The sequence below is a fragment of the Convolutriloba macropyga genome, chromosome 5 (genome assembly GCF_964194025.1).
Source record: "Convolutriloba macropyga chromosome 5, txConMacr16.3, whole genome shotgun sequence".
NCBI classification, from domain to species: domain Eukaryota; kingdom Metazoa; phylum Xenacoelomorpha; order Acoela; family Convolutidae; genus Convolutriloba; species Convolutriloba macropyga.
Genome location: NC_134472.1, coordinates 22,054,186 through 22,068,323, shown reverse-complemented (window position 1 = coordinate 22,068,323; position 14,138 = coordinate 22,054,186). Strand labels below are relative to the sequence as shown.

Here is a 14,138-nt window from a genome sequence, read left to right as displayed (position 1 = left end):
CGGCTGCTACATGCTTCGTTTTTTCCCTATTCTAGCATTCTAAAAATTTGCTATCGTGGATGTAAGAGCTCATGATTTTCCAAATATCTTCTATGAAAAGTTGAAAAATAGAAGATCGCTTTTTCAGGGCACGGATTAATTCGAATTAGCTGCAACTTATCTGGTTTGCACTTCAAAAATGGATCTCGGAAATTACTAAAAGTGCTAGTTTTGTTTACGGCTTTCGATACGAGTACGCTTATTTTTCTGCTCCGGGGAGTTTTGAAGTGTCTTTCCATTGAGAAATAAAATTTTGGTTCCTCGACTTGGGCTTCAAGATACCAGTTTTTAAAAATTGCGTGAAAACTACGAATTTTAGGCGACTTGGTGTGAAAAAGCAAACATAGCTGGCAGATTGCCAGAAAATAGCCGCAATAGCTTCGTAGATCTGCAGTCTCAAAAAAACAGTAAAAAGACAGACCAAAAAAATTCTTCTTTTCATTGAGGGCTGATATGTTTTTATTCTGATTAAAAAATCCGTATAAGTTTTTGCGGCCTCTATTAGCTGCTCTCTGGTAACCTTCATTTAGAGTGACACACACCCATTTGACCTTATCTCTTTGAATAAAAGTAAATAAAAGTCAATTTCAAAGTGAGGAAGTCATTTTTGAGAGTGAGGTAAGTCAAGTGTGACCAAAAATTTAATCACGCGAATGAACAAAAAAACTTGCTCCATTAAGAGCAAAAAATGACGTCAAGCACGCACTTCGGATGAAATTGCATGAACGAATGAACAAAAAGCAGATTTGAAGTGGTTGTGACGTCATATGGTCGTAACAAAAATCGCGACGACGAAATAAAAAAAAACATAGCAGGACAAGTCCTGACGTACAATTCAAAGATTTTTCATTGACTAAACAGAAAACTAGACATAAAACGGACTATGAGTGGATTTGGAAAACCATTTAGAAAAAAATCCGATCCAAAAAATCGAAAAAACAGTAAAATCAAAGTGAAATTGCCGCATGTGGACAAAAAACCACAAGCGAGAAAGCCAATTTTTGTACAAACACTGTTTTCTCACTCTACTTTAAAATTAAAGCGCAAAAAGTTCACGCCGCAAAACCACTCGCTTTTTCGCTCCACTTCTTGTTTGCGTGACCAAAATCACTACTCCAATTTGACTTCAAAAATTATGAAAATGTGTGAACAGATCTTAAAAAAAAAGACAGCGCCCCAATACAATTCAAATTCTTTGAATTGTAAAAAAAACAAAGAGAAGGCCAATAATAGCCCCAGCTATCACTGTGCGGCTATTAAAAAGATGCGAAACGTTGTGGGAATTTAGCAACTGGCAATTTTGCTTCTTATCCATTACCCCATAGCGTGACAAAATGCTCTTCCTCGCTTTGAAAGTGAGCAAAAATCGTAAGGAAAGAAAAACAAACACCTATGTCGCCAATCAGGACGTCGATCAAACTCGTTTTGCGGCCCTCCAGAAGACCACGCGCTCCAAATAATTGCCACAAAATTCAACACACAGAAATTAAAAGTAACATGTTTGATGCATGTTACAAAGGAAACAATATGCATGAGACGCAAAAAAATATACGATTCTCACTCTACAGAATATTGGCAGTTTGCTAATCTCTTGCAGCTGTGGCCCCCACTTCTTCTCATCTGACAAGTCCACGTTAGTGCCGAATTTGATGCTCTTAAACTTGGGTTTGCGTCCTCTCTTGCCTTTACTGGGACTACCATCAGCTGACGAGAGATCAGGCGAAGAACAGGGATGGAGGTGATGGTAGTTGGTTGAGGTGCCGTTTTTGGTCGAAGGAGAGGAGGACGAATTGCTACCGGTTGCGGCTTCTTGTTGACTGGCAAGGAACGCAGACACCTGTAGAAGACAGCAGTTCATTCTAATTTTTTATCTCGAATGAACATCATGACAGTCACGGATAAGTTACGACAAATGTATAGTAACAAATTCACTTTGAGGCACTTGAAAGCCCCAATGCATATTTATATTTTGGCGTTTGATTCTTTCAATTTAACAGCAACTTAGAAAATCTACATATCAGAAGGAAAGAAAGAAAGTGTTTACAGAAACCAAGCCCAGACAATTTTGCACAAAGCTAGAAATCGCTCCTTTTAGGTAAACTTTTGGTTTTTAAGTCTTTAACTAATTAAATCAACAAACTAATATAGCTCATGCAGAACGCATACCATTAACAACATTTTGGATACCATTTTGCTCCATCAAATCTAAAGTTTGCGTAAGAAGTTGGGCAAAAAAAAAATTCGCCTCTGCTTTTCAGTTATTCTAGATTTCAATGTCATTGGGTACCAGCCTAAACCGAGAAAATTAAAAATAAACGTCCTAACAGAAACCGTCTTGGATTCCAAAAACCATAACCAAGCCAAAAAAAAATGAAAAAACTTATGAAAAAAATATTGAAACTATATTCCTAGTTTTAGGTCACTAAGTCGCTACACGCCAGTAATTGACGCGTTAAATGACATAGTTAAGAACAGAAAACTGATCTTTTCAAAGATTGATTTCCATTCGGTACCTGGAAAAGAAATGTCTCCCTTTAAACTAGAATCAATGTTATATTGCAAAATACTCATATATAAATGACATTGTATATGAGTTACAAAATAACATCAACTAATAAAAAGGCAGAGCAGAGAAGTCCAATTTGAAATCAGCAAACGGAGGCTGATACATTTCTACTTTAAGGTCAAGTGCGCGAACAAATCCAGCCTCGAAAAGCAAAATACAAATTCATACTACTTGAAAACTCCATTTTAGGAAAATCAAAAATTAACGCTATGAAAATCAAAAACATACCGGCAGATTGTCGGAAAACAGCCGCCGTTGATTCCCATAACCAAGATTTGGATTGAAAGAAAAGAAAAAAATGGAAAATGATTTTTGTAGAAAAACAATTTTAAAGTGCAAAATTTTTTGATTTCGTTCCGTTGCTGAACACACTCCTGTTTTACAGTGAGAAGACAAAGGGGCTAGTATCAATACCAATAAGCATTAGAGATGGTAACTAAGACTTACAAGAAGCAAGTTCGAGTAAGAGTAACGGGCATATAAAACTGGGCTTTATGGGTTTATCCCGTTTCTATTTCTGATTTAGTTTTTTAATACTGACTCTATTCATTTTGAATTGCTTTGCTGAGCAACTGCTAACTAAAAACACTATTAGCAGAATGAAAGAAGAGAGAAACTAGCCTAGAGAAATCAAAAAGATTTCACACAAAATGTTGAACAAGCTGTGAACTAAGTAAAGCAAAAAATTTTCCGGAAAGAATTTTCCTTGACTAAACCAAAAACTAGACCTGGAATGAACTATGAATGGATTGGGAAAACCATTTAGAAAAAGATGAGATAAAAAACAGAAAATCAATGCCAAAATGCAGCATGAGAACAAAGAACAAAAAACCACTAGAGAGAAATGGAAATTATGGTTCAAACAAAAAAACTAGGCATAGAATTAACTATTAATGGATTGGAAAAACCATTTAGAAAAAAGTCCGATCCAAAAAATTGAAAAAACAGTAAATATCAAAGTCAAATTGCCGCATGTGAACATAAAACCACTAGCAAGAAAGCGAATTTTTTTTCAAACACCGTTTTCTCAATCTGCTTTGAAATTAGAGCAAAAAAACACGCAGCAAAACCACTCGCTTTTTCGCTCCACTTCCTGTTTCGGCGTGACCAAAATCACTCCTCCAATGTGACTTCAAAATCGTGAAAATGTGTGAACAGATCTATCAGTGCCCCAATACAATTCCAATTCCTTGAATTGTAAAAAAAAGGAGCGCTATAGTAGCCGCCTGAGAAGCTGAGGGGGCTATTAAACACAACCGACTAAGGTCGGGCGAATTGCTCTCAAACAACCGGCGAGCTGTTGTCTTCGTCAGTAGCTAGCCACGGTTTAGCTAGCTATAACATAATTGAAGGGGCGTGAGGTGAGCGCAGCGGGGGGGCTGATGGGGGCAACGAGGACTGCTGGGGGTGGGGCAACCGTGCGTGTGTGTGGGTGGGGGGGCAGTACAGTTGGGGGCAACGGTGGGAGGGGGGTTTCGGCTTCACGGCCACTTACAGCGCGAACGATGTGCAGAGGTGTGCATTGGGGGGGGGGGGGGTTGGAGGGGGGTTGTCAACCTCTAAAAATCACCCTTCACACCCAAGTACAAGTCTCCAAAACAGTTTCTGTGAATCACATAATTGGACACTAGTAAGCTGAAAAGCTCTAAGAGCACTTAATGCCCGCTGGGCGCTACCTGGTGATACCGTTTTTGAGGACAAAAAGTCAAATGGGTGAGACGAAAAATCGGTCAAGCCAAAAGTCGCGTAAAAAAGACCGACAGGATTAATACAAATGCTTCAAACTTTGTTTGAGAGCAATTGATAACAAATATGTTGCTCTTGTTCGTATCTTTGATAGAATTAATTCAAACTATTGCAAAATTAAGACAAAGGAAATAGATTAAACCTCGAAGGCAAAACATGCCTCGAAAAAATTTTGCATATAACAGATAATTGTCGTTTCAATCATATATAGAAGACTAAACAATCGTATGAGAGCAATTAAACAGACAAGAATCATTGAAAAATTAAAAAAAAAAGAATTTCGTTTTTTTTGGAACGCTAAAAAATAATGATACAATAGGGACAGAAAACGAGCTCGGTCAACCTGTTCAAACTGCCCTTATAAAATATCAACTTTAACACATAGTCGGCAAATTTCCGGAAAATAGCCGCCGATGAACCGCAGCCCCACGTTGGGATTGAACCAAAAAGAAAACAAGCTAGAAAAATTGACGCCATCATAATTTCTTCAAATTTAATCCGCAGTTTCTTTAATTTGATAAATATGGTGAATTCATCCTCTAAAATGGAGAATGATAAGAGCAAAATTAAAACCAATCAGAAAACTCAGGAACTTTGACAACTTACTTCGCGAGAAAAAAATTACGAGAGCTCAATTTCTTTCATAGTGTTAAAAGTGTTCTTATTTGGACTGCAGTTTCATTAGATACAATAAAGTTGAGTTTAGTCTCTAAATTGGAGGACAATAGGCTTAATAATACTAAAACCAAAAAAATATACTCTAAGGAACTTTGATAACTTTAAGCACTGTCTTCAAACAATAGGTTTTAATGCCGGTGTTTTATCGGAAGTCAAATGTGAAAGAGGAGACTATTGTAAAACAAAAAAGGTGCAAACGATCTTAAAAAGGAGAGCGGCTAAATAATAGCAATTGAGAAGCTGACTGCGGCTATAAACCAAGAGAGTAATTTTACGCAAAACTCTAAGAGCCACTCTTGAATTTTCGTTGAACGGAAAACTAAGTCTGAGGCTCTAAGAGAAGTGCTTAACGACAATGCCCTTCGGGCTTGATATGTTTATCCCGTTTTTGAGGACAACAAGGCCAATGGTCAGGAAAAACCTCAGACGAAAAGTCGGTAGCACGAAAAAATGCATAAAACCGACCAGCTGGACTATAAATGCAAGCAGTAAAAAAGATTATACACATACAAAATATATAAAAACATTGAAGAATTAATTTTTATTTTAAAGATTGAAACGTATCTTCTTTCGGCACTAAAAACGAACCAAGATTCAATTCTTTAAATCACCGCTTCTCACCATAGCTTTTAATTTTAAAACGTCAAAACATGGGGCAGCAGTTTGGAAGAAACCTGCCCCTTGACCTCTCGAAGACCATCCCGAGAGAGAAAAGGAAAAGATACAAATTAAAACTATCAGTATCAAACTTCTAATTTTGAAGCTTTTAAGTGTGCAACCTCAGATTGAACATCTAAACTTAAATCTTCATCTCAACTTAAGGCTTTTAAGCTTAATACCAATGCCAATTAGCTATCGCTCTACTCAACTGTGATGCACTATGACTTATTGACCGTGGCTTTATCGGTTTATATCAATGAATTTGATTATGCTCTTAACAAAATTAATGATAGAGAGGATGAAACGAACTATAAACAAGTCAATGAAATATCAATGATAAAAACAACTACAACTCAAAACGACTCGGAAACAACTTTCGAGGAAATGTATGCTTGTTCAGTCACCTTTTATTTTATAATCCAAGTTAAAAGCCACGCCTCAAAACCATTCACTGTTTCACTTCATTTAATGTTTTAGTGCGATCAAAACGTGTGAAAAGATCTTCAAAGACTTTTGTTCACCTAACATAATTCCACCTTTTCCAATTGTAAAAAAGGCGCCAAAATAATAGCTGTTTGAGTAGCTGACATCAGCTATTACAAGTTTTCTCACCGAGGGGTATAGTTTATCCACCAGTTGTTATTCAAACAAGTGAGATGGAGAGGGCTGAGTCGGAGATGGTTAGCGGATAGGTGAGAGGAATGCACTGGGAAGTTTAGCGAGTGTAAAAAAAAGAAACGAACGAATCGAAGCTTGTAAAAATGTCACCTTTACCTTGATTGCTTTCTGAAAAAGATGCCGGCAAAACAGACCAAAAAAACAGAAAATCCCATTTCATTAATTGTTGGCAAATTATGTTGCGATTAAGAATCGGTATAGTTTATTGCTGCGACTTATAGCTGCTCTCAAATAACCTTCAATTAGTGTGAACTACAATCAGATGCTCTCATCTCATCGAAAAAAAGTAAGGAAAAAGTCAATTTGAAAATGCGGAAAGGCATTTTTGAGAGTAAGGTATGTCACGTCAGACCAAAAACTTAATTACAAGAATCAACAAAAAAACTCGAATTCATTGGAAAAAAATTAATTGTAACAATGACTAGGAACTGATCCAAAAAATCATTTAAAAATATCCTAAAAAATTCGGAAAATAAACCGACTAACGTCGGATGAATGGCTGTCGAACGACAGATGATGGCAATATGAATTAGAGTGGGTGTAGCTTAGATCGTATTCTAAGTGGGTGTAGCTAGTTGTTTCAACTGCAAAGAATGGAATATTCATTCAAACAAAATTAGGCAATATACTGAACATGATCGAAGAGCATAATACGATCTATGCTACAGCCACTTTAAATTGAATTGCCATCGTCCGTCGTTCGAGAGCAAATAAACCAACATTAGACGACAGGTATATGGAGCAAAACACGGCCCCGGTCTAGCATCTTATCAACGAATCTATATTCGCGTTAATTCTTTCTCACAATCGCTTTTATATTAGCAACATTTTTTTCAGAAACAGAGCAACGTATATCACCCAAACAAGAACTTAAGCGTTAAAAAGTCAATAACAAGAAAAACAGGAATGCTCCAGGACATAACGCAGAAAAGGATTCAGCTAAAACTTTGCACAAATGACACACTTTTATAATAATTGCCTCAAACATCGAACGACAGCAATTTAAAAAACGTTTTACCACTAGGCTTTAATAAAATTTGAAAAATTTACGAGGCAAAACCACTCGGTTTTTTAGTTTTTTCACGCTTTTGTCCTGCTTCCACGGGCCAAAAATCACTGCTCCAATTTAACTTCAAAAATAATTTCAATTTGAATTAAAAACTATCAAACTGCCACTCTTGCAGGAGAAAGTCAAAAAATAGTTGAGTTTCAACTTATTATGCAAGATTAAGTTAAACGAGAAAGAAACCACGGAGAAAACCTTAAATACGAGTATACTCTAATGCAATAGGTCTTAGTGCCCGCGTTTTATGGGAAGTCAAATGTGAAAGTGGTGACTAATGTAAAATGAAAATTTGCGAACAAAATTTAAAAAGGAGAGCAGCTAAAGAAAAGCCATTGAGAAGCTGACGCCGGCTATAAACCAAGAGAGTCACATTAAACGAGGAAAGTCACTTTATACAAAACTATAAGAACCACTCTTCGCACAATAAATTTATGTCTCTTGAACACTTTCGTTAAACGGCATACTTAGAGACAGATAAGTCTGAGGCTCTAAGACGAGTGCTTAACGACAATGCCCTTCAAGCCTTATATGTTTATCCCGTTTTTTAGGACAACAAGGCCAATGGCCAGGAAAAACATTTGACAAAAGTTGGTAGTACGAAAAAATGCATAAAACAGACCAGCTGGACTACAAATGCAAGCAGAAAAAAGATTATACAAATACAAAAAATATAAAAACGTTGAAAAATTAAATTTATTTTAAAGAATGAAACGTATCTTCTTTCTGCACTAAAAACGAACAAAGATTCCATTCTTTAAATCACCGCTCCTCACCATATCTTTTATTTTTAAAACGTCAAAACATGGGGCAGCAGTTTGAAGGAAATCTGCCCATTGACCTCTCGAAGACCATTCAGACTGAGAGAGAAAAGGAAAAGGTACAAATTGAAACTATATACCAGTATCAAACTTCAAAGTTTGAAGCTTTTAAGTGTGCAACCTCAGATTGAACATCTAAACTTAAGGCTTTTAAGCTTAATACCAATGCCAATTAGCTATCGCTCTACTCAACTGTGATGCACTATGACTTATTGACTGTGGCTTTATCGGTTTATACCACTGAGTTTGATAATGCTCTTAACACAATTAATGATAGAGAGGTGAAACGAACTATCTACAAGTCAATGAAAAATCAATGATAAAAAACAACTACAAGTCAAAATGACTCAGAATGGACTTTCGAGGAAATGTATTCTTGTTCAATCACCTTTTATTTTATAATCCAAGTTAAAGGCCACGCCTCAAAACCATTCACTGTTTCACTCCATTTAATGTTTTAGTGCGATCAACATCGTGTGAACAATCGATGAAAACGTGTGAACCGATCTTCAAAGACATTTGTTCACCTAACATAATTCCACCTTTTCCAATTGTAAAAAAGACGCAAAAATAACCGTTTTAGTAGCTGAATTTTCTCACCGAGGGGTATAGTTTATTCACCAAACGTTATTCAAACAAGTTTTTGCGAGCTGAGGCGGAGACGGTTAGCGGATGGGTGAAAGGAATCTACTGGGAAGTTTAGCGAGTGCACGAACAAGAAACAGAAACGATGAGAAGCTTGTAAAATGCCACCTTTAGAGCTTGATTGCTTTCTGAAAAACATGCCGGCAAAACAGACCAAAAAACAGAGAACTATCCCATTTCATTAATTGTTGAAAAATTATGCTTCGATAACGAATCAGTATAACTTACTGCTGCTTCTTTTAACTGCTCTCAAATAACCTTCAATTTACGTGAACTACAATCAGTTGACCTTATCCCATGGAATAAAAGTAAGGAAAGTCATTTTGAAAAGGCGGAAAGGCATTTTTGAGATTAGGGTATGTCACAACTGACCAAAAACCTAATCTAGCAAATTAACAAAAAATTGCATTCATTTGATAAAAAAATTAATTCTAACAATGACTAGGAATTGAAAAAAAGCACTTAGAAGTATCCTCAATAAAAAAGATGAAAAACAAGCCGACTAACGTCAGATGAATTCCTCTCGAACGACGAACGCAGACAGTAATTTAAATTGGAATGGGTGCCGCTTAGATCGTATTTTACGTGGGTGTAACATAGATCGTATTATGCTCTTCGATCATGTTCAGTATATTGCTTACATTTGTTGGAATGAATATTCCTCTTTGGAGTTGAAACAACTATCTACAGCCACTTAGAAAACAATCTAAGCTACACCCACTCTAAATTAAATTGCCATCATCTGTCGTTCGACAGCAATTCAACCGATGTTAGTTGGTAGGTATATGCTGCAAAAACACGGCATATTCTCACAATCACATTCTCACAATCGCTTTTATATTAGCAACAAACTTTTTGTCAGAAACAGTAACTTATATCACCCAAAGATGAAGAACTTAAGCGTTAAAAAGTCAATAAGCAAAAGAATGCTCTAGAACAAAACTCATAAAAGGGTACAGCGAAAACTTTGCATAAATGACACGTTAACAATAATCGCTTCAAAATTCGTTCGACAGCAAATTAGAAAACGTTTTTCCACACTGCTTTGATAAATTTACAAAATTTACGAGGCAAAACCACTCGCTTTTCTGCTCCAACTCCTGTTTCCTGTTGTTTCAACTGCAAAGAATGGAATATTCATTCAAACAAAAATAAGCAATATACTGAACATGATCGAAGAGCATAATACGATCTATGCTACAGCCACTTTAAATTGAATTGCCATCGTCCGTCGTTCGAGAGCAAATCAACCAACATTAGCGACAGGTATATGGAGCAAAACACGGCCCCGGTCTAGCATCTTATCAACGAATCTATATTCGCGTTAATTCTTTCTCACAATCGCTTTTATATTAGCAACATTTTTTTCAGAAACAGAGCAACGTATATCACCCAAACAAGAACTTAAGCGTTAAAAAGTCAATAACAAGAAAAACAGGAATGCTCCAGGACATAACGCAGAAAAGGATAAGCTAAAACTTTGCACAAATGACACACTTTTATAATAATTGCCTCAAACATCGAACGACAGCAATTTAAAAAACGTTTTACCACTATGCTTTAATAAAATTCGAAAAATTTACGAGGCAAAACTACTCGGTTTTTTTTTGCTTTTTGCACGCTTTTGTCCTGTTTCCACGGGCCAAAAATCACTGCTCCAATTTAACTTCAAAAATCATTCCGATTTGACTTCAAAAACTACCAAACCTCCACTATTGCAGGAGAAAGTCAAAAAGAAAACTGCTGAGCTTCAACTTATTATGCATGCATTAGTTAAACGAAAAAGAAACCACGGAGAAAACCCTAATCTGAGAACCAAAAACTAGAGCCGTACTTGTTATCGCAGGCACTCGGCCTCACCATAGCTGATTAAGGTAGTTGATACCTTAACAGTTACATGTAGAAGAAGAAGAGAAAAATTTTAGCATTGACAAATAAAGCAAAATCTCAAAAACGAACCTGTTGGATAGCCAGAAATAGCTGCGAGAGCTTTGTAGACATGTAGTCAGATATCTGGATAACGTACCCGAAATGAAACGGTTTTCAATAATTAATTGTGGAGACGCTCTATTTTGCTTATATTGTAGAACTTTTTGCTGTGTATAATTAGCTGTTCTCAAATAACTTTCAATTAGAGTAAAATAAACTCAGTTTACCTTATCACCTAGAAATTAAAGTAAAAAAAAATCACAGTGAGCGATGATTTCAATTTTGAGAGTGAGGTACATCACATGTGAACAGAACTTTTATCACACAGTACACCGTACAGATAAGAAATACCGCACAGATTATAAACCTTAAGGCATAAGTTTCACAGAGAAAGATCACAGTGCAAAATTAAAACAGTAAAATTTTTTACTCTGAAACAACTCTGGTATTTTTGAAACGTTTGAGATGGACAGAAATTGATATGCTTAAAAAACTGAATGGCCTAAAATTGTGACGAACAAACCACTCCCAGAAATCGGGACTCTCCATGACTTCTGCCACACAAAATACACATTGAAAACCATAAGCTAGATAATATTCTTATAAATACAAGACGAATTATGGAATTGTTGTAATTTAAGATGGACAAAAGCTGATGAGCTCAAAAAACTGAATGGCCTAAAAAAATTGCGACCAACTAACCGGTCCCGTAAATCTGAACTCTCCAGTAACTTCTGCCACACAAAAAACACATTGGAAACCATAAGCTAGATAACAATCTCATAAAATAAGATGAGAAAACTAAAATTTAGGCGTAAGAAACAATATTAAATTATAATTGCAGCATTTCAAACAACACAACCGATTAACGTCCAGCGAATTGCTCTCAAAATACCGGCGAGCGCTTCGCTTTGTCAATAGCTAGCCACGGTTTAAAGAAGCTGGCTTTAGCTTAATTGAAGGAGGTAAGCGCAGCGGGGGCTGCATCGGGGGGATATGGGGGTTGTGAGGGGGTGGATGCCAAGCTCTAAGAACCGCCCTTCATACCATAAGTACAAGTCTCCAAAACAGTTTCTGTGAATTACATAATTGGACACTAGTGAGCTGAAAAGCTCTAAGAGCATTTAATACCCGCTGGGCGCTACCTGTTGATCCCGTTTTTGAGGACGAAAAGACAAATGGGCCTGACGAAAATTCAGTCAAGCGAAAAATTGTATTAAAAAAGACCGATAGGACTAATATAATTGCTACAAATTTCGTTTGAGAGCAATTAAAACCAAACTACAAGAAACAAAATTGAGCCAAATGGAGAACAGCTGAAAGAGGAGAAAACAACTAAAAACGGTTAAAAATAAGCAAAATTCCTTAAATTTGAACTTTAGTAGTGAAATGGCGGTAATTCAGTTCAGCTGCTGAAACTTGTGAATGAGAGATAAATTTACGTCAAGCATAACGAAAAACTCAAGGGCGTAAAACTCACTCGAAAATTCAAAACGTTCAAGCAAAAAATTTTGAATTAAAAATAGACCAACACAATAATTGCTTTAATCTTCGTTCGAGAGCAATTAATAAACTTCTCTCGCTCAGAAAAAAACAGTTCACACATTTGCTTTCAGAACTTTTGTTGGTCAAATCACCAACTGATTAAATAGTATTTCCGGGTAAACAACCAATACTCCTCTCCCAATCAAAAGAAGACCAATATAAGCCCTCCATAGCAGCTATTAATAGTAACCGACTACAGATGGTCAAATTGCTCTCAGGGGTATAATCTCACTATGGGGCTAAAAATGGCGGTATCAGAGCTTATTGAAGACTTCAATTAAAATTTAAAATGCAAATGCGAGCAATTTTGGCGCACGTTTGGTTCGACTTTAAAGAATTGAATCAGGCTTCAATTCTGAATGAGGGCTATCTGTATCACATAAAACTCAAGCAGTCAAGCGTGAAAAGGTCGCTCTGAAAGTCAAATGACAGGACGACAAATCCATCAAGCAAAAGAGTTAAAGTTAAGCTTGAGAGCGATTAGAAACGATTTGCATTTTTGAAAAAAATCTTGTGCTTGTTTTACCTGATATTGAGCATATTTGGTGATGGTTGACATAGATTTGCTTGATCCGCAGGGCCAGCATTGATAAGCGTAGTCACTCGCCCCAGAAGATCCAGCCGGTCCTCCTTGCCCGCCCCAATTTTCATCAGGGGGCTGGTTGACTTGGTTGCGTACCTCTACCGGGTGTTCAGGGTTGTATTCGCAGAGCGACTTGGTAGTGAACAGGCCCAGATCTAAATAGATGTAAACTTTCTCAAGTCATCATCTCGGATTAGGAGCGTACATTTATGAGGTACACACAGAACTTAACTGTTTCTTTTTCTGTGAACTAACATTCTATTTTCATAAACCGGTGTGCACAACAATGCGTGTTTTTGTACTCACTATAGTTTGAATAACCAGAATAAAAACCATTCACTTCTAGGGAGTTAAAATTTCAATTGGAATGGTCATATGCAACCGGAGGAGAGCGCGGCGGGGGGTGGGAGGTCAGATTCTGATTCGTATTATGGACGGACATATTCTTCGATTTACTTCTCTAAATGAAGTTTCAAAGATTAATGTACAAAAAGCAGCGCACACTGCTAAATATTACCAATTTTTAAAGCAGTAGTCATGCCCTTTATGACTGTCACAGGCTGGTTTTTCAACAGGCAATATTCCATCAGTTTCTCAGAGTAGGCCTCTCTTTTGGACTCCACTGTAACAGTCGGAGTAGGTGGGTGCAGCCAAGCGTTGCTCAAACTCCCCTTGGCTTCACTTGATGCCCCGTTCGTTGCGTCCGCTTCCGGCTCATCTTCAACAGGCGCTTCCGGTGGGTTGGGCGGCGGCAGATCCACATTAAATACCTGCCAAATGTCAACATCATTGTCTCCATTGTCGTAGTCTTGCACAGTTTTAAGCAGTTCAGGTGACAAGTGGATGTGGATAGAAGGCGGAACTTCTGTCGGTTTTGAGGACTTCAGCTTGAAATCTGTAAAGGGAGGCAGTGTCTCTTGTGCATGCTTGATTTGTGAATCGGCATTGTCATTTCTGTGGAACTTCTCCACATCGCTGCTGCCGACCAGTTGGGACTGTGAGTTTCGGTCAACCATAGAGTGCAGGACGTTCAATGTATCCGTCAAGTCTAAGGAGGGTTTATTGAAAGGAGGCGCATTCTCATTAGTGTCCATTTTGATGTCAATTGTTGAAGAATCTAAAACAAAGAATGTTAAGCAATAAAACAAGCCAAACAAGCTAACCAATATATCGAGATAGACAGTT

The 14,138-nt window shown here is 37.1% G+C and overlaps 1 protein-coding gene across 1 annotated transcript in view; it reads right to left on the bottom strand.

Moving 5' to 3' along the window:
• Window positions 1-14,138, bottom strand: part of LOC142339230 (histone demethylase UTY-like) — a 108,791-nt gene that overhangs the window by 53,411 nt on the left and 41,242 nt on the right. Inside the window, exons 14-16 of the mRNA XM_075389086.1 lie at window positions 13,471-14,070; window positions 12,897-13,108; window positions 1,601-1,876 (exon numbers count right to left, since the gene is read on the bottom strand). Coding sequence (XP_075245201.1) covers window positions 1,601-1,876; window positions 12,897-13,108; window positions 13,471-14,070 — 1,088 coding nt within the window. The remainder of the gene's footprint in view (window positions 1-1,600; window positions 1,877-12,896; window positions 13,109-13,470; window positions 14,071-14,138) is intronic.